Raw genomic sequence first — 25019 nt, forward strand, 5'->3', positions numbered from 1 at the left:
GCCCACTTGGTGTGTGCTTGGGCTGAGCATTGAAGCTTTCATGTGTAGAGATTTTTCTTGTACTTAAACGCCAGCTTTTGTGCCAGTTTGGGCGTTTAACTGCCATTCTTGTGCCAGTTCCGGCGTTTTACGCCAGAATTCTTGAGCTGACTTGGAACGCCTGTTTGGGCCATCAAATCTCGGGCAAAGTATGAACTATTATACATTTCTGGAAAGCCCAGGATGTCTACTTTCCAACGCAATTGAGAGCGCGCCAATTGGGCTTCTGTAGCTCCAGAAAAGCCACTTCGAGTGCAGAGAGGTCAGAATCCAACAGCATCTGCAGTCCTTTTCAGCCTCTGAATCAGATTTTTGCTCAGGTCCCTCAATTTCAGCCAGAAAATACCTGAAATCACAGAAAAATATACAAACTCATAGTAAAGTCCAGAAAAGTGAATTTTAAATAAAAACTAATAAAAATATAATAAAAACTAACTAAAACATACTAAAAACAATGCCAAAAAGCGTATAAATTGTCCGCTCATCAGCTGTCAATACTCAAACAACAATAACTAATTGTTTAATGAATTTAATCACTTGTTATATTCAGCAAGAAAAATTTAAACTACTAGTCAAAACTCTATTATCATACATCAATTACACTTTATTATGCATGCATGTATTCATATATATCAAAACGTTTTTCATATATGCATGTTTTCATATATAATAAAGTGATTAGAATTCATAATGATAAAAATAGAAAACAAAAACATGCTTAGTACCATGGCACATTTCTAACATTCTATCTCCTTTGTTATCCTCATAAGTAAGAGTATACTCTTCACTTTCATCTAGTAAACTTGTTATGACTTTCTCTTCTTGTAGCTTGTTAACTCCACCACTAGAAGAATCCTTTTGAGCTAATAAAGACAATAATTAAAACAAGTTAGTTTTAGTTTCAGTTTCATTATCATAATGAGAATAAAATAAGAACCAACAATAGGACAACAGTTCAGGTCATTGACAATTCACACTCTTAGTTAATAACAACTCCATAGCTAATAAGCACTTTACGCTGCCAATCAAGACTTTGTCTCAAATACATCAGAAAATTCAAAGTATTCTAGCTAGCTTTATATTTAAGGTTGCTCATAACCAAGTGATATGCTATAATCAAAGCAAAACTGAAAATGCCAAGAAAGTTAGCAATGAATCCCAAGACTTGATCATCAAACATCTCTAACTTCTTGAAGTAGACAAGCAACAACAAAAGGAGTTAAGCAAATCATTAAATACAAATGGTTAACACAATCTCAGATATCATTACCGAATCAAAATCCACAAATGAATTAAATATAATGACCAGTATACCAAGAAATTAAATACCAAAAGTGGTAAAATTAACATAATTGAACTCTCTGTAAATATGATTCAAACAACTCCATTTGACTATGATATACAAGTCATAACATTTGCAAATTTTCTCTAATATTCCAAAACTACCAAATTTAAATCTCAAAAACCTTACCTCACTATTATTATCTATCACTTGTTATGAATTTCTCTTTTTCTTGTAGCACTACAAGAAAAAAGGCTTATGGCCACGCTTTTTTTTGCTACGCTTTAAAAGCGTGGCCAAAAGTGGCCTTTGGCCACGCTTTTAAGAGGGTGGCGATTGAACAGAGATTTGGCCACGTTTTTTTTGCTACGCTTCAAAAGCGTGGTGAAAAGAATCAATAGCCATGTTGTTATGAAGGTAGCAATTGATGCGAAATTTGACCACATTTTTTTTTCCACACTTAAATAGCGTTGCCATAAAGAGAAATTGGTATGCTTTTAACGCATGGCAACAGAGTTTTATTATTGTGGCGTTTGAAAGGCGTAGCCATTTCCTACAAGCCTTTTGACACGCTTCAAAACCGTGGCCAAAAGGTTTCCCTAAAAAAAATTTTAAAAAAGCTCGCGTACCCTTACGCCTCGTAATTTGATCTTTCTTGCTCCAAAGACCCGTAAGCCCTAACTTCTCCTTCAAAATCCCCAACTCATTCAGCAGCAGTGATAACCCTAACCATCTCTTCATTGTTCCTGACCTTCACCACGACGACGACACTCTAACGAGGTACCACTCCGACGACACCACCGTGAAGAACGTCGCTGCGCTCACAATGCCTCCGCCGACAATCCCTCTTCCGGCACCCCTAACCCTCCTTCTGTGTTGACTCTTTCTGGCGGTGGCTCCTTCCGCTCACTTGCCATTGCAAACCCTTCCCCTCACTTTTCGTTGCTAACCCAAACCAAAGGCATTACTATTATCAACCCTCAGTCATTGATCATCGTCACCGACTCACCGGTGTTGTCACTGCCAGATCCATCTCAGGTACAAGTACAGCACCCTTTTCTCTCGCTAGAACTTCCTTTATTTCTCAAGAATTTTATTTTATTTATTTTCTTCAGTACTGTAGTTTTAAAAGAGTCATTGTGTAACGTTCTGTTTTAATCAACTCCGTACGATGCAAGTTTCAGTAGTTTGGAAACTTAACCGTTTGATGGATATCTTAAATCTTAAGGCACCTAGTAAATTGAGCTAAGTACTCTGTACTCTAGTTTTGATAGCGATATATTTATGATAGTTCCGTTGATTTCATTTTGTTTGTTATTTGTTATTTGTTATTTTTTTTAAAATACAATATATCTATGTTGGGTGTCTTCTTTTTATTATATTTTATTTTAATGTTTAATTCAGTCTGGTTTGTATGTTTTCATTCAAGATATGGTATTCAATCACTTTGACTTTATCCCAGTAGCTAGTTATAACTTGTAATACTTAAATTGGATGCAGAAAGAGTTTTGGTACATTATGGTGATAATGATGTTTATTTGAAGGTACTGCAATTTAACTTTATATAGTCTAGTATTTTAATTTTTATTTGTTTTAAATTTTTGGCTTTTTAGATATCATGGAAGATGAGAAGGAAAATAGTAACATCAACCTTGGCTGCAGAAACTTCTAAATTGGCCTCTGATGGTCAAAATCATGTTTCTCCTATCCATGCCACCCCGCCTCAATCAGTTATTCCCCCTTCTATTGTACCCCCTTTAGCTCCAATTCCACCAAATCTAGTCCGACCACCGGCATCACTTGCAATTCAGCCACTAGTAACTAGGCCACCCATTCCACAAAATAGTGAGGTTGGGTCTGGTGACTCTGATTCAGATCACGATTACTTGGGAACTAGAATTAACAAGGCTACAGGGGAGTATGAGATATCGGTAGAGAGTAGACTAGTAAAAGAGCGCCAAGAAAAGGCAAGGCAAGAACTCATGCTTAAGAGGCGTGCTGCTGCCCTTGCGGTTCCCACAAACGACAGGGCTATGCGCCTTTGCAAGCTCATCTTCGCTACCTTGGTGAGCCTATAACCCTATTCGTTGAGAGAGAGATGGAGAGGAGAGACAGGTTGCGGATGATTATGGTGAAGCTGGACGCTGAAGGTCAGCTTGAGAAGCTGATGAAGAGCTCAGGAGGAGGAAGAGGTTGCAGCTTCTGATTCAAGGGATAAGGTTGAGGAAGAACTAGAATATCCTTTCTACACTGCAGGATCACATTCTCACTACAAAAAAAAAACACTATATTGTAGGAGTTTGTTAACGGAGGTTTTAAAAAAATCCTACAAATTTAAATTTAAAAATAAAAAATTATCTTTATCTTTTTAAAAATTTTATTAACAGCATTTTTTGTTTTAAATATTAGGATTTTAAAACCCCCTCAAAATAAAAGCATTTTCCCTAAACAATTTGGCAAGGGACATAGCCAAAAATCTTTCTTCCCACGAGACTCAAATCCCCAGCTCCAACCCTTTTCTACTCCCACCATTTTCTGCTTCCACTCTCATCATATTCTAACTGCTTTTTCATTCTTCATTATTTGCATTTCTTCATTGGTTGCTGCTGTTTTCAGGGTCGTGCCGCGCCACTGGAACTCACGTTCGTGTTCCTGCTGCTGTTTGCGTTCTGGTTAATGCAGTTGTTCACATTTGGGTTGCTCCTGCTGTTCTGCGGGTTCCATTGTTGATGTTGTTCACATTCATAGTTGCAGGTTTTCTTCTATACAAAGGCATGTTTATGACAGCATATAGAGATAGAAACTATTAGGGTTCATAAACTAATTATCCCCCTTCTAATTATAGTTTTGTATAACAATATTATGAATTTGTAGCTCTAAATTTAAGTTTAATCTTATATAAAACACAACCTTTAAATACTTTTCCCCTGTTCTTCACTTTCCACAATGACCCTTTTCTCTGTTTCTGCAATTTTCAATCTCTTTCTGAAGACAACTAGATATATTAATTAATTAAAAGCATGAAAAAATTTAGTTAATTTAATTTGGAGAATTCTCATCGTTAATCAGTTGCTATGACATAGTAATAGTTAAAGACTGTTTAGAGAAGATGTAGCTATTGTTGATTTGAACATACTTCTTAGGTAAGGTAATTGAATTAACCAATAGGAAATAATCCTTTGTGTCGCCATTGATACAGTAAAGAACCAAACCTTGATTACATTGTGAAACAATGCGGACATTGCTATGCTTAACTATGTTAAACAACTAATTAAAAACTAAGCACACTCACAAGCTTGGATTAGCATTTAATACAATCAGTTTCAGCAGTAATATATACTCTTTTTAGTTCCATTTATTGACATAGTGACTCATTTTGGTTTTAAAGGCAAATTTAAGTTATTAGAAACTACTGATCCATCCTTCATTTCAATTTTACATAGATTTAAATGGATGAAGTGATTCACCATCCAAGTAACTTTTTCATCATTCATGTAATTAGTAGTTTCCTTGGCTATGTTCCCATATGCGATATATATATAGCTGATGAACAAACTCTAAAAATAAGAAATCACAAGTAACATCATGGTCACCATCTTTAGTTTTTTTGTAAATCTGTGTAAAATTTTAATTTCAATTTTAAATGTTCAACATTTCATTTACGTCCCAAGTTTGAAGTTTTGGTTTAAATTTTAAATGTTCTGCATTTTATTTACGTCCCAGGTTTTCTGAAAGCAAGACTGACTTAATTGTTTTCTTTCTTCTTTTCTTTTTGTTTCTGATCTGAATAAGATTAATATTAACTTGAGAAACTTGAATAGAAATATTATTTATTTGATGTCCATACTCACTTTATTGTTATTTGATTTCATTAAAGATAATCATTCATCACTAGTTAACTTTTAGATATTTGAATTAGGGGGAAGATTGGTTGCTATTGTTGTGCCTAATCTGGGATAGTATGTTGCTAATATTAATTATTAGTAATTTTTATAACTCTGTGGGTGGGGATTGAAGATATCTTTTAGTAAGTTGGTTAGTGTTATTGATTTTTCCCAATTTGATATTTGACTTGTTGAAAGGTGAAATGATATTTTAAGATTCCAAGCTCATTTGAAATAGAGAATGCTTCATGCTTCATTAACTTGGACCTTCTTCAATTTCCAATTAAAATCTGTTGAGGAAATTTGAAGCAAATCTAATCCTGGGAAATTTAAAGCTTTCAATTTTTATAAATAATTTTTTTCTATTTTCCTCTTCTAGACCTATCATAATGTTCTAGACTGTGAGTCATTCAAGTTGAAATTTAAATAAATTCTCCAACATACACAAAAGTTTAAGCTTTTTGTTCAAACTGAGTAGCTCTTTTATATAATTATACTCCACATGTTTCCCTTGAGTTTAAACAGTCTAGTTATGCTTTCTATAAAGCAACAGTAATAAGCTCTTGACTTAATTATTAGTAATGCTAAGTAACCAAAGTAATTATTAGTCAAAAATGGAATCCAAGTATGAGCTTCTTTGTGTACAACTCAATACATTGCTAAGTCCAAATCATGCCTAGATTTTTATTTTAAATTATTTGAACAGTATGATAGGAATTGTATATATGGAATCAGGAAATAATTCATGCAATATGCTCATAAATTCTTTTTGATATACAAAAATAATACATAAATTGAGCTTTATCTTTTTACCTTTTAAGGAAACAAAAAACTACTAATACAACAACTCACTTCCCTTATTTCATGCGACCTTACTTTTGTTTTCACTTTTTACTTGTTGTCTCTTTTTTATATTTTCTGTTCTGTTTTCTCTAGTCGTCAAGAAGCTTATTTGTGTTCTGCAGGGTCGGTCTTGTTATTCAGTTTCTTACCAAGCTTTCATTTTTTTGTTAATTTTGAATGCAGATCCATCTCAGTAAGCTTAAAGTTCAATTTTTTTTATTTGGGTCATCTTGGCAAAAATAGAACCATTCCAATTTTCATTTAGCTTCCATTTTTCTTGTCTTAAATAGCTTATGTCGAGTTATTCTTTAGCTTCCATTTTTCTTGTCTTAAACATGAATTATTTGTATTAGTAGCTTTTTTTTCCTTAAAAGGTAAAAAGATAAAGCTCAATTGTATGTATTATTTTAGGGTCTTTCGTAGTTTATCAAATTTGGTTTTTGTTTAGTTTATTGTTTGCATGAAGTTGAGAGTAATAAAATCAAGTATCTCAGAGATTGGATTTTGTTCTTGTTAGTGCTTTTCTGAATCATTATCAGATGCTGTTGCATTTTTTTGTTATTGTTCTGCATATAGCATTTAATGGTAGTGTATGTATAGTGAGACTATGTTAATACAGGGAAAGAAATTCAAGCTATGTGTAACTGCAACTTGATTAAAAGAAAATTATTTCTTATTGTAGTGAAAATAACACATGATAATATTATATGCTTTTATGGACTATACTAATTAATATAGCCATATAGGTTTGATATGATAAAATTTAAAACTAATTTTCAAATATAGCTTACCAAAAGTCATAACAATTATGTTAGATAATGAGTAGTTTCGAATATTAATTATTGGCTCTTGCTCTGTGTGTAGACAACTCCTGAAATTGATCACACATAGTGGTTGATTGCTGCTGCTTATCGCGGTTGCGTCTCTGTTACCCGCGTTCCTATTGGTGCTGCTGTTCGCATTCGCGTTCGGGTTCGGGTTCATGTTGTTGAAGCTGTTCGTGTTCCATTGCTGCTATAATTGGCGTTCATAATTGCAGATGTGCTTCTATACAAAGGTAACAATTTAATAACATATAATGGAGCTTAGTAATTTGTTTTTTATTAAATTTTTCCAATTTAATATTTGGCTTATTGAAAGGTGAAATGATAGAGCTTAGTAATTGTTATTGTTGAATTATCTATGTTATAATGATTTTTTTTCTAATTTTTAGTTTATTTATTTGATTGGCAATGATAAAGCTTCAAAAATATTTTTGAACAACGAAAGCTTGAACATAAAAAACACATAATAATATTTACATGAAAACAAAATTTATAAAATAAAACTCTTTTTAGAATTTCTTACCAAAATGAAAATAAATGATTACATGTATAGATAAATATTTTAACATACATTTTAACATACTTTAGAATAGTATTCTTTCAGTCTTGGATGATTTAAAATATCAAATAAGTTAATTAGAACTTAACTTTTTATAGTAACAATGCTTGACATAAAATACTATAATATTTATTGAATATTGAATATATTCATGACTAAAAATTTAATTAAAAAACTAACCAAGTATAACAAAATACCAAATTAATTACATATAAAATAATTATTGAAATCCTTAAAGGTGATATGAAAAAATATATTTTCTTAGAATTTAGTGTAGAAGATTAAAACTTAAAATTTGTAACTTGTTAAAATTCTTTATTAGTCTACACAAATAAAACGACACCAATACTTAGAGAATATTTTAATAATTTTGTGGAAAAAAATTAAAGAAAATCAATGAGACATAAAATTTGATCAAAAATAAATTACTTATTATAATGATTATGATGACGAGTTTTAATGTATTAATTACTTCACAAAAATAAATTACTTATTCCTTCTATATGTTACAGCTTTGTTTACTTTTTGGTTGAATAAATTAGTTACAAATGGATAGAACTTGGATTGAAAAACCTCAAACAACAAAGGAATACAAAGATGGCATAATTGGATTCTTTGATTTTGCTTTTGCGAGAGCGGCCATTTCGGATAGAATATGTTGTCCATGTCCACGACGTGCATTTGGAAAATGGCATAAAAGAGACACAGTTCATGATCACTTGCTCTTAAAGTCATTTCCCAAAAATTATGTTGTTTGAAATCGTCATGGTGAGATACAACCTGCTGAGCCAAGTAGCATAGAAGTGCAAGCGACACCATCTCAAGAGAATCCACTAAATACATTAATGGATGATGTATTTGGCCACCATGGGAATGAAGGTATAACGGGAGTGAATAATGTAGTTACACACGATGGAGACAAACACATCACAGATGAAAGATTACATCAGGACTCTTTTAATGGAAATGATAAATTGCACGAGGGCAGTAAATGCACAAAGTTGGAGTTTATACTCAAATTGTATCACATAAAGGTCTTGTGCAGAATAAGCGATAAGGCTATGACTATGATGTTGACTTTGTTGCGAGATACTTTTGATGGAATACAGTTGCCTTCAAGATTTTATAAGGCCAATCAAGTGATTTGCCAACTTGGCCTGGATTATACCAAGATAGATGCTTGGCTAAATGACTGTATGTTATATCTAGATGACACTCCAGATAACGTACAAGATACATGCAAGTATTGTGATATATCTAGATGGATCCCTAAGAAAAAAAAGAAAAAGCAAGCTGCAAAAGTAATATGATACTTTCCACTAAAGCCAAGGTTGAAAAGATTATATATGTGTTGCAAGATAGCTGAACACATGCAATGGCATAATTCTACACCTGCAAAAGATGGATTACTAATACATCCAAGGGATGGTGAAGCATGGAAGAATTTTAATGCGACTCACACTCTATTTGCTGAAGAGCCGTGAAATGTTCGCCTAGGTCTTGCAACTGATGGTTTTAATCCCTTCAGATCCTTGAGTTCTACTAATAGTGTTTGGCCTGTGTTCTTGATTCCATACAATCTTCCACCTTGGATGTGTATGAATCACACTTCATTCAACTTATCAATGGTTATTTCAGGAAATAAGTCCCCGGGAAATAAGATAGATGTGTATTTACAACCCCTTATAGATGAATTGAAAGATTTGTGGATTGATGGTGTGGAGACATTTGACTCATCATCCGAAAACACATTTAGAATGCATGTAACTCTTATGTGGACAATAAGTGATTTTCCTGGGTTAGGTATGCTATCTGTTTGGAACACACACACCAGTTTAGCTTGTCCCACTTGTAACTTTTATTCTTTTCCATGTTATCTCCGTTATAGTTCTAAATAATGCTTCATGGGTCATAGACATTTTTTGGGAAGAAATCATAGATTTAGACTGAATCGTTTTTGTTTTGACAAAAGCACAGAGGAGCATGGTCCACCTAAGAAGTTATCAGGTTTTGACATTCTTGAACAACAAGAGGATGTTGAAGCACGAGACTAGCAACCAGAAGAATCTCACAGTGGTGGGAAAAAACCTCGATGAGAAGTTAAGCAGTGGAACAAGCGAAGCATTTTCTTTGATCTTTCATACCGGAAAACCAATTCGTTGCGTCGTAATTTGGACTTTATGCACATTGAGAAGAATGTGTGAGATACATTTTGCACACTTTGCTTAATGACAAAGCAAAATCAAAGGACAATCTCAAGGCACAGAAAGATTTGAAAGAAATGGGCATCAGACGTGATCTCTGGCAAAGTGACAATGGATCGTATCATTTATCTTTATTTTCACTAACACGTGACACCAAGAAGCTATTTCTTTCGACATTGAAGAATGTTGTGCTACTAGATGGATACTCAAGTAATATTTCGAGATGTGTGGATGAAGGACAGAAAAAAAAGTTTGGATTAAAAAGTCATGACTTCCATATTCTTTTGGAGGAATTGTTACCAATAGCAGTTTGTCATTTGCTGCCAGATCATGTTACCGCGGTATTGGTTAAGTTTGGCTCATTCTTTAAGATCCTTTGCGTGAAAAGCTTAAGTACTTCTGAACTTGACAAGCTACAACAACGCATAGTGGTTGTCCTTTGCCAGTTGGAAATGTTATTTCCTCCATCATTCTTTACCGTCATGGTTCACTTGACAGTCCATCTAGTAGAGGAAGAAAAGCTCGGAGGTCCAGTGCATTATCGATACATATATCCAATTGAAGGGTAAAATATTTTATATATTTAACTAAAGATCATTATAATTGTATCTCTTGTCATGTCATTTTTACTTGATTTTGTTATATTATTTTAAGGAGTTCGGCCATCTAAAATCCCATGTGCAAAATAGAGCACAAGCAGAAGCGTCTATAGTCGAAGGATACTAAGCTGAGGAATGTCTCATCTTTTGTTCTCGCTATTTTGAGGATATAAAGATGAGGTTCAACAGATCTAGACGTGTATATGATGATCCACTTGATAGGGAATGCTCAGAATATTGTCTTTTTTCGCCGGTGGGTAAAGCAGGGAGTTCTAGTATAACTTTTATGTTGAGTGAAAAGTAAAAGCTACAAACCCATAGATATATGTTGCTAAATTGTCAAGCCGTCAAGGATTATGTAAAGTGAGGTTATTTGCAGTAATATATTCAAAATCTATATTTGTGGGTGACATACTCTGAATCCAATTTAATTTCTCATGTAGTGAATTTAGAGAATACATAACAAGAAGTTCAAAGGGAAGGAGACCGAACCCCACAAACATAGAAAAGAGAGTATTTAAGGATTTTGTTTCGTGGTTTGAAAAACGAGTAAGTTACTTAATTATTAAAGTTTATGAAATGGGAATGGTGTTAAGATATAAACGTTTTAAACCTCATAACTTATCCCTATTTCAGATATTGAACCCGAATACCATAGAACAACTGTCTACTGACATAAAATTTTTAGCACGAGGCCCCTTATCAAATGCAACGAGATATAGTGCTTATAAAAATAATGGCTGCACCTTTCAAACTGTTGCTTGTGAATAAGGTTTGAGGACATAGAATAGTGGAGTATATTTAACCTCTAGCACACCATGTGTTGCAAGTCAAGTTGACAGAAATTTAAGACAAGGTGATGTACCCTATTGTGGCAAGTTGGAGGATATAATTGAGGTTAGCTATTATAGGCAATTCATTGTTGTTCTCTTCAAATGTAAATGGGCTGATTCCACTTGACATAGAGGATATAGAAGAGATCAATGGAATTTTCATTGTGTTAACTTTGATAGACCAATTCATACCGGTGAACATGAAGAAGATGAGCCTTATATTCTAGCATCACAAGCATTAATGGTATATTATGTAGATGATGTCATTAACAAAGGATGGAGTATTGTTATTCATTTAAAACCAAGAGATTTGTATAAAATGGGTGATGAAATTGAAGAGGCTGCAGATGAGGACGAGCCACATCAAGAGCAAGCTCTTAATCAATTTTTTGGTAACAGTGATGAATACATTCAATCAGCAGCAAACCACTTGATCGATGATGTAGTTGACTCATAATGAGAAATCTAAGGTTTGAGCTTATTTATATATTTGTTAATTTTAAGGTTATGGTTAATCCGTTGACTTGTTCATACAGTTTATCTTTGGCCTAATTTTGTGTGAAATATAACATGCTTTTTTGAGTTATTTTCTCTAACTTCTTGTTGTTAAATTTACCTACAGCAATGCCGAAGTGAAAACACTTTACTAATCCCCTGAGATCAGCTCCTCAACCTGAAAATGGTGTTGATCAGTTTAATGACAATGTAGTTCACAATTAACCTATGCATGTCTCACCACCTAATCATAATTCAGCAATGCAAAGCAATCCGAATAGTGCTATGGATCATTCACTGCCTAACCAAGGATCCCAAGAACATACTAGACACTTTGGTGGATGTCAATCTTCTGAATATTGGACTGTGGAGACAGTAGGTATGGTGCACAATAAATTTGTTTTCTCATGCTGAGTTGCTAAATAAGTGCTTTCTATATAAATGCATATTTTTATAATACAAGCATTATATGTAATATTTTTTTATTTTTGCAATCTTTTATATGAAAGTAGAGAAGTGATGCATTGATAACTAAACATGCACTATGTCAATTTGTATAGGTCATACTCTGATCATTTAGCTTTTTATATTGCTATGGTTGAATAATCTTAAAGTTTATTTATTTTGAAGTATATGGTAAAAATTTCAATTGTATGGAAATTTAGCCTAAAATATTTTTAATAAAATTCTTAAAATTTTCACCCAACTCCTGAGGCATAAAATGTAAATACAAAATAGTACTACTCCTATAATATTATGAGATGACAAAGTGATATGCATATGCATGGTTTTAGGTTTTGTGAAATCACATAATTAATCATCAAATCATCATGATATGTACCCTTTTAGTTTTCTTTTTCTTGTCAAAAGTGTTATTTATTTACCATCTTTCTGAAGTAATAATGAAAACTCAGTAGAAAAATAATGAGTGATGGTGTGGTCAATTTTACAATTTGCTCTCTCTCTCTATTAGATGTCCAATTAATTAACTTGTGCATTAGTTACTTTATAATTTAAATATTATAATTATCATATTCAATAATTAAGGTGGCCAAATTTCATTCTTAATTAAGTGATATCTCAATCCAATTAGGCCTTTGGTAAGTAAGACTAAACTATTTTTGGGCAACGATTTTTTTAAATAGTTTAGTTATGTATTTATATTCAGTGATATATGGTTTTCAGTTTGTTTATTTCAGTTTCGTTGTTATTTTTTTTAGAGGTACTTTACTAATGTTATGTTGCAATTTTATTCTTTACCCAAGTGATCTGGTTCTTTCTTGATCCTAGTGTCTAGGAGTGGAATTTTACTATGGGATTTGTGCTCGTTTGTGTTATATGTAATGTTTAAAATTTAAAAGCTTTCAATTAGAAAATGTGAAAAATTTAATTTTTAAAAATAAATATATACTTACATATAATTAATTTTATATGCAAATACTTTGTGTTAAAATTTTTAATCTAGTTTAAAACTTTTTTAATAAAGGTACAGATGGAACTATTAAAACTAGAAGGCTAAAAGTTAAAGAAATGGATAACTTATCTAGAGATGAGCAACTTGTTGTAAACTGTGAAGATCAACAAGCTAGTAGAGAAGCCCAAGGTTTGCTTGCTGGATATCTAAGAACATTGGGAGTTGATTATAAGTTATTTCCAATCAATTTCTCAAGGTGGTCAGAACCTTTGGGTATACCTTGATCTAGATTTGAAGACTGTTTTAGTAACTTGCTAAAGGTATGTATTTGAAATATTGACTTTTATCAAATTCCTATTAATATTATCTATTGTTAATGATATCTTATTATTTATGTATGATTCATTTCTATAGCCAAAATTTCATTTCAAAATTTCTGAGGGCATTGCAAAGCGATATTGCAAATTGAGCTTGCAAAAAAGTGGTCACAACATAGAATTAAGTTATGGAATGAGTTCTATGATCCATGCATGAGTAGACAAGCAATCATTGATAATGTCTCAGTTGGCATCGACAGAGATTAATGGGCATCCTTTGTTTAGTATCGGTTTCTACCTTCTACAACGGTAACATGCTAAATTTTAAAATATATAATATTAATACATAATCACTTTTCTAATCTTTATTTTTCTTTTTTCATATGAGACGTGTAAGAGAAACAAGTATGTTCGCAAGAAGCAAACAATTCCCCGTACTGGTGGCTCGAAACCTATTTCAAGGGAAAGACATGAAATACTATAAACCATCACTCATTTTTTGTTTTTACAAAATTTTTATTTGGTCTTTAACTTTTTTTAATATTCTTTTGCTTAGTTTTTAGAAACTGGACAAAAAATTAGCCGTGGAGAAATGTACATAGAAACTCATAAGAAGAAAGATGGGTCGTTTGTGACTGATTGATGAGCGGATAATTTATACGCTTTTTGGCATTGTTTTTAGTATGTTTTTAGTATGTTTTAGTTAGTTTTTATTATATTTTTATTAGTTTTTAGTTAAAATTCACTTTTCTAGACTTTACTATGAGTTTGTATATTTTTCTGTGATTTCAGGTATTTTCTGGCTTAAATTGAGGGACCTGAGCAAAAATCTGATTCAGAGGCTGAAAAGGATTGCGGATGCTGTTGGATTCTGACCTCCCTGCACTCGAAGTGGATTTTCTGGAGCTACAGAAGCCCAATTGGCGCGCTCTCAATTGCGTTGGAAAGTAGACATCTTGGGCTTTCCAGCAACGTATAATAGTCCATACTTTGCCCGAGATTTGATGGCCCAAACAGGCGTTCCAAGTCAGCTCAAGAATTCTGGCGTAAAACGCCGGAACTGGCATAAGAATGGGAGTTAAACGCCCAAACTAGCACAAAAGCTGGCGTTTAACTCCAAGAAAAGTCTCTACACATGAAAGCTTCAATGCTCAGCCCACGCACACACCAAGTGGGCCCGGAAGTGCATTTTTATGTCATTTATTCATATTTGTAAACCCTAAGCTACTAGTTCTCTACAAATAGGACCTTTTGCTATTGTATTTGACATCTTTTGATCACTTTAGATCTTAGGATCATCGTTTGATCATGTTTTTATGATTGAACCCTATTTAGGAGGCTGGCCATTCGGCCATGCCTAGACCTTGTTCTTATGTATTTTGAACGGTGGAGTTTCTACACACCATAGATTAAGGTGTGGAGCTCTGCTGTACCTCGAGTATTAATGCAATTACTATTGTTCTTCTATTCAATTCGGCTTATTCTTGTTCTAAGATATCACTTGTTTCTCAACTTGATGAATGTGATGATTCGTGACACTCATCATCATTCTCACCTATAAACGTAGTGACAGACGCAAAAGAATCACTGGATTCTATTCCAACCTGATTGAGAACCGACAGATGATTAGCCGTGCTGTGACGGAGCACGTTGAACATTTTCACTGAGAGGACGGGATTGTAGCCATTGACAACGGTGATGCCCAACATACAGCTTGCCATGGAAAGGAGTAAGAAGGATTAGATGAAGATATTAGGAAAGCAGAGAGACGAAAGGGACAGAGCATCTTCATACGCTTATTTGAAATTCTCACCAATGAATTACACAAGTATCTCTATCTTTATTTTATGCTTTATTCATAAATCATTCATAACCATTTGAATATGCCTGACTGAGATTTACAAGATGACCATAGCTTGCTTCATACCAACAATCTCCGTGGGATCGACCCTTACTCGCGTAAGGTTTATTACTTAGACGACCCAGTGCACTTGCCGGTTAGTTGTGCGAAGTTGTGATAAAGAGTTGAGATTGCAATTGAGCGTACCATGTTGATGGCGCCATTGATGATCACAATTTCGTGCACCACTGATGAAGCAAGGGACGTAGCAGTAAGTTGTACTTTTTGGTCTATTTTAGTAAAAAGTGTAACTTCAAAATCTGCCATATCTTAATGTTATTTTGTGAAATTTTTGTTTTTTAAATCTCAACTGTAGGAACAAATTGAATTACTTATGACTCAAAATGAGAAAGATGACTCAGGACCATCCACGAATGATGCTATTGGCAAAGTGTTTAGGGATGAGCATTCTGGTAGGGTGTGATGCATGGGAATGAAAGCAACACCTACTAATACTTTCAGAAATGCCAATCATCCTAGCCAGTTAGCTAATTCTTCAACTTCAATGTCATCTACTACCAATTACTCCCAAGCAGATTTTAAACATTTGGAGTCTAAATTTGATGGGACATTGACTGCATTCAAGGCTTATTTTCTAGCTAAAAAAGGAAGGATTCCTATTGAACTTATCAGTATATTTTACCATGGAGCTCAGGTAAATTGCCTTCTCTTGTTGAATTTATGTTGCACTATTAATTTTGAAAATTATGATAAATGATGATTGTTATATTATGCTAATGTTCTAGCATGTATTAGTCTCGTGTATTCTAACCTTACATCCCTACTCTTACTAATTTGCATTTCATGTTTTTGACACAAGAAAAGGTTAATGTTGTCTTAATTTTTTTCTTTGAATTGTTGTTATAGTGCCATAAATGTGGCAATTTTTATGTTGACATTTCTGTTTTTAATTTATTTTAGGCTAATAATGTTGAGAACGAAACTATTACACCGACAATAGGAAGAACATCAACAGACGGAAGCAATAAAAATCGTGAAGACATTCTTTAGTATATCTTTAAGATTGATTAGTTGTTTATTATTCTACATTTGTTAGGGTATCATGTTGCATTTTTTTACTAAATAAACTTATTCAAGTAGTGAAGTCATTAGTGATGGTTGTGAATTTATATTATTTTAGCTTGTTTAATTTTTAGGATTAGACATATAAAGACAATGAGGATTCAGATATTATGCATTTTACTATAATATATAAAAGTTATTATTTATATTAATGGCTTATATTTGAGATTTATACTTCAAAGAAGTTCACTTTTATTAAATTTTTCATTCTAATTAATATTTTATAAAATAAGAAAAGATTATATATAGCAAAGTATAAATATTTTGGCGTTGCATTTTAAATTGTGGGAGTTTACAACTCCAACAAAATAAAAAGTTGGTTTATGTATAAGATATTTGAGGGGGTTTAAAACCCCCACAACCAGAATTAAAACTCCTGCAACATAGAACTGTTTGAGGTCTTTAGAAACCCATGCAATTTAGTTAAAACCGCCGCAAACAGCGGAGGGCAAAAACCGCCGCAATTCTGAGTTCGAAATAGCGTCGGTTCCGAAAAACTCCGGTAACTTATTGCAGGACACTTAACTGCGTCATTTTACTAAACCTCCATTACGCAGCTTGTGTGGGTTAAAAACCCCCCGCAAAACCAAAAAAACTCCCGTAAATTAGCATATTTTTGTAGTGTCTCTTCAGAATGCCAGAATTGACACCACAAGGTATTCGTTAGCTAGAGCAGCATTACGTCTTCAACATGCCAAGAGGAAAAGGGATGATCCAGATGAAGATATGGATGCAGAGATTAACTGGGCATTGAACCAAGCTGAAAATTTGAGTCTTGAGTTTAGTGAAGTCGAAGATGATGGACCACTTTTAGGTTGCTCCTTCTCTCCAGATGGAAAACGGCTTGCTACCTGGTTCGAATTGTGCAGCTTAACTAAATCTCACCCATACCTGGTGCCCCTCTTCTTTTCCTTTTCTTTTTAATGTATTCTAGCCTCATCTAAGAGGTGTATTGTGTTGATGTTGTAGTTCTCTCACTGGATCAGCCAAGCTGTGGACCATTTTTGACATAAGAAAAGTGGCTACTTTAAAAGGCCACACAGAGCGTGCTACTGATGTTGCTTATTTTCCTGTGCATAATCATGTAGCAACTACATCTGCTTATGACTACAAGATATTGGAATGATCAGGGAACTCTTTTGAGGACATTTGAAGGTCATATTGATCGTCTTGTGCGCATTGCCTTCCATCCATCAGGGAAGTACCTTGGTACTACTAGCTTTGACAAGACGTGGAGATTATAGGACATTGAAATGGGCGAGGAGTTTCTTCTTCAAGAAGGTCATAGTAGGAGTTTTGAAACTTACAATTTCCTATGTTATTATTATTTATTTCAGGAATTGCAAGATAGTTAGAGACTACATGCATGGACTTATTGTTGTATGAAGAACGCTAATTAAGAACGCATCACAGGATAGGTACAATTCTTTTGGAGGGTTGAAGCTTAATTTTATTTTTATTTTAAAAGGATTAATCGTGAATCAATGTTCTGTTTCTTTTTAGTCAAGTTTGTATTAATGATTTAAAAGAAATTACAAAAAATGACATGATAAAAATGTATTTCTACAAATTTCAATTGTCACATGTATTCAAATACTAATTTAAGTTAGTTCTTCAGAGAGAATAATTTTAAACAAATTAAAAGCAAGTAAGGTTGACTTGAGTTTATTAGATTTGTATGATCTTAACTAATATAATAGTAGAATAAAAGTCCCACCATAAATCTTGCATATGAATTGATTTCGATTTTCACATTATATGTGCTTAGTGTTGAGAACAAGACACTGGAGACTATCTAAACTTGGGTTTTCACCTTTATTTAGCACAAATAAATTATGAAATGAATCTTAGCATTTTAGTAATGACTTAAAGTACATTAATTTATTTTTCCATTTTCTTTATCATTAGATGCTGAAAATTATGGTGATTAAAATATAATGGATGCAGTGTATTATATTGAAATAGAATTTATGTGTATAGGATTAAAATAAAATTGTGGTAATTACATAAAGATAACAATGTCTATTTTTCACTTATTTTTTATTTTTTTTATTGTGGTAATTACATTGCTTTGCTGTTTTCTTGCTCAAGGGAGAAAAGTCTGGAGTTTCCTTCTTGGCTCACTTAATTAATTGATGAGGTTAGAAGCTATGGATTATTCATTCTTTGTTTCTTTCACCTTTAATTTGTTGCTGAAATTCAGTGGATTCATAGCTATTAAGCATAGTTCTAACAAGTGAAGAACTTTGCCTCCCTTATTTATGTCTATTTCTGGCATCTGCTTTGGTATTTTGAATTTTTCTTTCTTTAACCCATCGTGTTTATCATATCATTATTATGATTCTTTGTAGGTTCAGACGGATTATTCATCTCCATTCAAATGTTCAAATGCATCAATTACAGATGCTGCAGGAAAGACACATTTTGAGTTATAAAGCAGATTATCCATCGCCATTTGATGAAAATAAAATGGAAAAATCAGTCACAATTAGTTTGATTTATCTTCTTCCCAAAGCTAAATTAACATTTGCTTTGGATTTGATTTCTTTTAGTGCATTTAGTTGTCTAATGTTAGTGATCTTAATGGTTGAGAACATTCCCTCATACTACTATTTTTGATGAGTTAATGTGCTACTGGTTCTAAAGTTAGTTTTCTCAGGTGCACTCTTCATGAATAACTTAGATAATCCTCACATGGCAGAGATTGAAGTAATGATTGCTGAACCAAAAAGGTAAAAGCTTTAATTTTCATGCCATTAACTAGTTTCTAACATATTTGATTCACGGTTCACCAGTTTTTTTCTAGTCCTTTTTACTGGATATGTTTCATAGATCATTTCTTATTGAAAATGAATGCCATTCCTTTTTATTTTATGTTAACAAAAAAATAATGATAAGAAAAAAAACTACAACTTTATCCTTGAAAAGTTTGAGATAACATATTCATCCCAGAAATAGACAGCAAGTGATTAGTTTCCTAAACTTTACATCCTGGACCAGTTTTGTTAGAGGGCCAAACTGATTTTGTGATAATGTGACTAAATCACAGGGTTTTCTAGGGACGAATATGTTTATACCTCAAAATTTTCAAGGAAGAGATTGTAGGTTTTTTCCCCCTAATAATAATAATTGGTGGTGTAACTATTTAGATGCTGAGGAAATTTAGAAATTTCACTAGCACAACCAGCTAAAGTAGTTTCTTTGGAGCCCCATTCTTTATGGCATCAAGTTATTAGCAGTAAGTATGGCTTGAATAAAATGGTGCGATGCTAATGTTGCTATCCATATGCTACTCATTCTGATTCTCTCCCCTGGAAATTCATTTCTCATTTTTTATTTTTCCTACCTCCAAACCTTTTCTTTTCTTGAAGGTGGGTGATTATTCTCACTTTCACTTGGAGGAGGATCATCGTGTAGATGCTGTCTTTTATATAAACATTCCTCATCTATATCGTCTATTATCCTTGCATAACTCTCCTATCTAGAATTTTTATACTGTATCTGGTTCTTCCTTTTCTTGAAATTTTTACCTTTACTGGTAACCTAAATGTTAGAGAATCCTTTGAGAGTAACTCTATTGGGTCTCCTTGAAGTTGCTGCTTTGTCATTTAACCCTGAACAAAGGTTGTGTTAACTTGATATATTTGGTATGTTTAGTTGTAAATCTTAGATAAGGTTTTGTTTATTACTTTTTCTGCTTTGGAAACAGTGATGGCAGAATCTTTTTGGCAATATCTAGTATATGCCACTATATGGTGTATTTGGTTGAACCACAATTTAGATGTTTGGCCTCGTTTGGTGCAATGCTTATAATCTTTTTAGAGTTCTTACAATATCAGAAATTCAGAATATTGAGAGATTGGAAAGCTATGCTTTACTTATCTTTTAGTGCATTTAGCTATCTAATGTTACTCACTTGTTGGTTTTAATCTATACTTATGGACCTGAGAACACTATGCAGGTAGTAATGCTAGACATTATATCAGAGAACTCATGGAAAAGTGCAAAAATATCGTGTCGAATCATGAAGATCTTTCAACAATGAAACCTACAGAAGTTATCACCAGTGGTGCTTCTGAAACCCAAAAGTCAGAATCATCTGCTATTCTGGTTGCTCATTTTGATGGTCAGGTAAATAAATGATTAACCGAATCGCTAATCAACATAAAGCTCCTACGGTATATTGTTTAACTATGCAAGTAATCCATAGAAACTTATCTATAGGCCTTTCATGCAGTCAATGTCAGGAACAATGGATTTATGGTAATAATAGATGGTTGCATCTTTTAGAAATCAACTCCCATCTTTTAGAAATAGTTACAGGCAAAGATCCATCAAAAATCATTGAGGTATGTAATCTACCTCATATTCATCATCACCTAATATGAGATATAGTTTGGTTTTGGAGCCTTATAACTCACCAAAATTATTTATCAGTATTCAAATTGGTTTCTTTTCTTCTGCAGGAAAGACTGGGCCAACTGTGGCAGCATGATGGCAAAGTAGAACTAAGGAAGGATGATTTCTTGCACTATTCTTATATATAAATGTTCTTATTATTGATTACTAATGAGCTTGTGCTGATGTGCCTCAGCCATTGAAATTTAATGTTAATATGTACTTTATAAATGTGCTTTTAATTTCTTAGTCAATGCCCCAATGGTCCTTATGTTGATTTCTGGCATAATCATGGTGCTATTGTACTTCTATTGTACAATTGCGTTATTAGTTCTTGATATCATTGCTTTAATGTGTATAGTTATTTCCTTCTTCTTTGACTAAATTATATTCAAGTTTAAGTGCTAATTTTATTGGGAAAATTTGTTAGCTACATTGGTTTTGTTAATTGAGCTCCATGTTTTCTATGCTAATCTTCATTGGTTAGAAACATGATTTTTTTAAAAAAAATTTGATAAGGCTGAAGCGTGGTCGTATCTCTCTATTGCCACACTTTTAAAGCGTGGCCGTATCTCTCTATTGCCACGCTTTAAAAGCGTAGCCATATCTGGCACATATGGCTACACTTTTAAAGCGTGGCCATATTTAAAAGCGTGGCAAAAAATAAAGCATGGAGATAGGTCACCAAAAGCGTGGCGATAGAGCAACTGGCACCCTTGCAGTTGTGACCCTTTCAAAAGCGTGCTGGTAGCTCAAAAAGCATGGCGAAAAGCTATCGCTACGCTTTTTTGACTTTTTGCCATGCTTTAAAAGCGTAGCAAAAAACATATTTTCTTGTAGTGTAGCATGTTAACTCCACCACCAGAAGAATCTCTGAGCTGATGAAGACAAAATAACTAAAACAAGTTAGTTTCAATTTCATACAATTAGACCAAACCCAATATTATGGCAACACAGTGATTTAAGTTTTTATAGTAAGAAATTAAAAGAAACACTATAGAAAGAGTTGATAACATATATGATCAAATTCAAATCCAATTTCTCATGAATTAACAATAATTATATTATTTTTTATTGAGTTTATTTATCACAAGAGTTCTTTTTGCAGTGATGAATCTCTCTCCTATGCTTAACTTATAAATAAAAAAAGAAATCTAAGATGTAAATCTTTGCCGTTGCTATTATTCTATTAGAATTGCACATTTAGCATTAACTTAATTTAGTTTTTCCATTTTTTCACCAATGAAAAAACAACGCCCTAGTATATGTAATTGTAATAGCTCAGAAAAATAGCAAATAGAAACACATAATTTCTTTTTTCTTGAAAAGATCACACACACACAAAATAGAGCAATTAGAGTAGGAAAGGGAAGATTGAAGTGTGCACCTAATGAAATGAAACAAGTTAGCTGTAGATCAAACGTAGAACAAAACCAGATCTTATACTATGCAAATTTTCGGAAAAATGCAGAGAGAAGCAACCAACACAAAGAACAGAGAAAAAGAGGAACACGAGGTAAACTGTGTTAAAAACAGAAATGAATTAAAAAATAGCTCAGAAGATAAAGAAAAACTCAACTACAAAATATAATACCTGAATTGATGTAAGATAACAAGGCAAGAGGAGGAACACGAGCAAATGAATGCGAAGAGAAGAACCTGACTAGCACGATGAATTGCGAAGAGAGAGGAACACGAAGAGAGCACAACAAGGCAAGTAGTGACAAACACGACAAACTGCGACTAGGGAGGAACACAAAGAGAGAGGGAATGCTTCTCCACGAGTAGAGAAGGAACCGCGAATTGCATCGATTTAGGGGTTAGGGTTACCAGTAGCATTTTGTTTCAACATTTTGTTAGGAACATGAAGATGACGAATGAATGAAAGTTTCTGTGTTTGAATCATTTGGTTTTCTATTGATATATTTAGAGGGAAATTTAAATTTTTAACAAAAAAATGCATTTATATAGTTTAGACAACACTTATAATGAGAAGCTTATTAAAATTTTTATAGCAATTCTAGAAAAGTGTAGTTTATGTACATGGTAAGCGTTGCATGTGTATTTTGCTGAAGCAATGCCTTTCACATGTTCTCTATCTAATCAAAGGGAACACTTATGTAGTGTTAGTTAAAAAAGTGTTGCGATAGCAATATTTCATTGCAACAAATATTAAGCATTGTTTTTTATCATTTTAAACAACACTTTTTAAGTGTTGCTTACAGTACATGTGCAATAGGTCAAAAATGTTGTAGTGATCAAACTATGTAGGCTTCGTAACTAATTGACTGAAATTTAATTTCGTATATATGAATTATTAAATCAATTCGTCTGATACATCATCTCAATTAACTGTGTAATTTACTTATTATAATTAATTACATTTAATAATTACAAGAACAAACTGAAAAATTTTTAACATGTCAAGACATCTTTATCATTAATAAATTCTGATTCCAAAAATACATAACAAATAATTGATTATATTTCTGTTATCGTACATTAGAATTACAAAAATTATTTTTGTTTTCGAAAATAAAAATTGTTCCGATGTTTACACATACTATACCGATTAGAGTGAAACCAAAAGAGTTGATAAAAGTATGTGTGTCCAGACTTTTGTTACATATATATTTTTTGTTAACAAAATATATTTACTTAAAACCAAAACATAATGAGTTATTTACCAACAAATTGTGTAGTTTAACTACATTATATAATCAATTCACAAATAAAATTTTTCAAACATAGCTTCTAAGTATAATATACTTATAAGAAGAGTATTATTGGCTTGGTTTATTTTTCATGCACAGTATTGTTGGCTTAGTTGAATGAGTGATCTAGTATTAATTGAGAACCAATTTGAAATAAAGGTAACAAATGCATAAATCAATAATAAAATTTGATTTCTATCTATAGACAGTTGGCTCATGTTTAGAACAAATTAATTTATTACAGAGTTCATGATAAGTAATTCAATAGTTTTGTAATTACATAGTATGCAGCCTAAACATGCCTGTCCCAAATCCAAATACTTGACGTGGCTCCTTCTGCTATAACACACGTGTAGCGCAATTTCTTTTATCCCAACACACACGTTATTAACGAGCAAACTAAACCCACCTCCACTTATACCCTATGCCCGCAATGTGGCTCTATAAAGTTACCATGTGCACCAGATCATTTTCTCGCTTCCCAACATAAAATGTGATTGGAAGCCGAAACCCTCGAAACACTCTCCTCATCACAAAGATGACAACTGATAAACGAAATTTAGCATGCCGATTTAGAATTCAATAATGGATATGATCGTGAGTATAGTCTAATCGACATTCACAACTTCGCATCAAACAATCCTACAATCTATAACCGAGAGTACTAGTCTTCCGAGTCGTCCTCCCTTGGAATTGCTAGAGAATGCATATTATTGATTAGGAAGCTTTGTTATGATTCTTCTAGATGTTTAGCGAGAATAGATGGTAAACTATCAATATTAAAAGACTTGGCCTAGGGTTGGCATTAGAAATTCTATCATTATAGTTTCTTCAATGATGATAACAATAAGCCTTTACTTCATTTAGTTAACCCCTAGGTATAGAGGAAAGTCAAATGAGATTAACTAACTTGAGTCACAAGTCCTAGTTTTACCCTAGAGAAATCTAGCTTTAGTGCACTCCAAGTCAATTAGCAATTCCTAATTCCCAATCAACAATTGACATAAACAATTCAACGTTCTCTAATGGTCCAAACCCCTATACCAAGTAAGAAACTTTTACTCCATAATTAGTATTGGCATTTTATCAAACGCTTGATGAGCAAGGATGAAAGACATAGTAAGAATGAGAAGAAATTAGAATTAAAAGCACTTCAATGCAAGAAATTAACAACAGTTAACTAAGAACAACAATAAAAATGAACTTCTCAAGAAATTGATAGAATCCAAAACTACAAAGTTGAATCTAGGATCTATGAGAATTGATCAATTACAAGCATTAATTGAGATTAGAGAAGAAGATCTATAATAGGAACTGATGAGCGGATATTTTGTACGCTTTTTGGGGGTAATTTCATGTAGATTTTGACATGTTTCAGTTAGTTTTTAGTTAAATATTATTAGTTTTTAGGCAAAAATCATATTTCTGGACTTTACTATGAGTGTGTGTATTTTTCTGTGATTTCAGGTATTTTCTGACTGAAATTGAGCAAGCTGAGCAAAAATCTGACTTAGGCTGAAAAAGGACTGCTGATGCTGTTGGATCCTGACCTCCCTGCACTCGAAATGGATTTTCTGGAGCTACAGGAGTCCAATTGGCGCGCTCTCAACGGCGTTGGAAAGTAGACATCC

The 25019-nt window shown here is 33.0% G+C and overlaps 2 protein-coding genes and 1 pseudogene across 2 annotated transcripts; 2 read left to right on the forward strand and 1 right to left on the reverse strand.

Annotated features, from left to right (window-relative positions):
• Window positions 1-1105: 1105 nt before the first annotated feature.
• Window positions 1106-1219, reverse strand: LOC107479590 (dolichyl-diphosphooligosaccharide--protein glycosyltransferase subunit 4B-like). Its single transcript, XM_016099717.3, has one exon. The coding sequence runs from the start codon at window positions 1217-1219 to the stop codon at window positions 1106-1108; it is 114 nt and encodes a 37-aa protein (XP_015955203.1).
• A 1620-nt stretch (window positions 1220-2839) lies between these two features.
• Window positions 2840-20823, forward strand: LOC107479582 (U4/U6 small nuclear ribonucleoprotein PRP4-like protein; annotated as a pseudogene).
• LOC110279296 (uncharacterized) lies at window positions 11702-13877 on the forward strand. The gene is made up of 2 exons (XM_052259706.1): window positions 11702-11941; window positions 13055-13877. The coding sequence occupies exons 1-2, from the start codon at window positions 11791-11793 to the stop codon at window positions 13258-13260; spliced, it is 357 nt and encodes a 118-aa protein (XP_052115666.1). The 5' UTR covers window positions 11702-11790; the 3' UTR covers window positions 13261-13877.
• Window positions 20824-25019: the final 4196 nt, after the last annotated feature.

Source organism: Arachis duranensis, chromosome 3, assembly GCF_000817695.3.
Source record: "Arachis duranensis cultivar V14167 chromosome 3, aradu.V14167.gnm2.J7QH, whole genome shotgun sequence".
In the NCBI taxonomy this organism is placed as follows: Eukaryota; Viridiplantae; Streptophyta; class Magnoliopsida; order Fabales; family Fabaceae; genus Arachis; species Arachis duranensis.

Coding starts and splice junctions, on each gene's coding strand:
- LOC107479590 (XM_016099717.3), bottom strand. CDS start 1,219: ATGTTTGATGATCAAGTCTTGGGATTCATTGCTAACTTTCTTGGCATT.
- LOC110279296 (XM_052259706.1), top strand. CDS start 11,791: ATGCATGTCTCACCACCTAATCATAATTCAGCAATGCAAAGCAATCCG. Junction 11,942..13,054: donor TTGGACTGTGGAGACAGTAG/GTATGGTGCACA, acceptor ATAAAGGTACAG/ATGGAACTATTAAAACTAGA.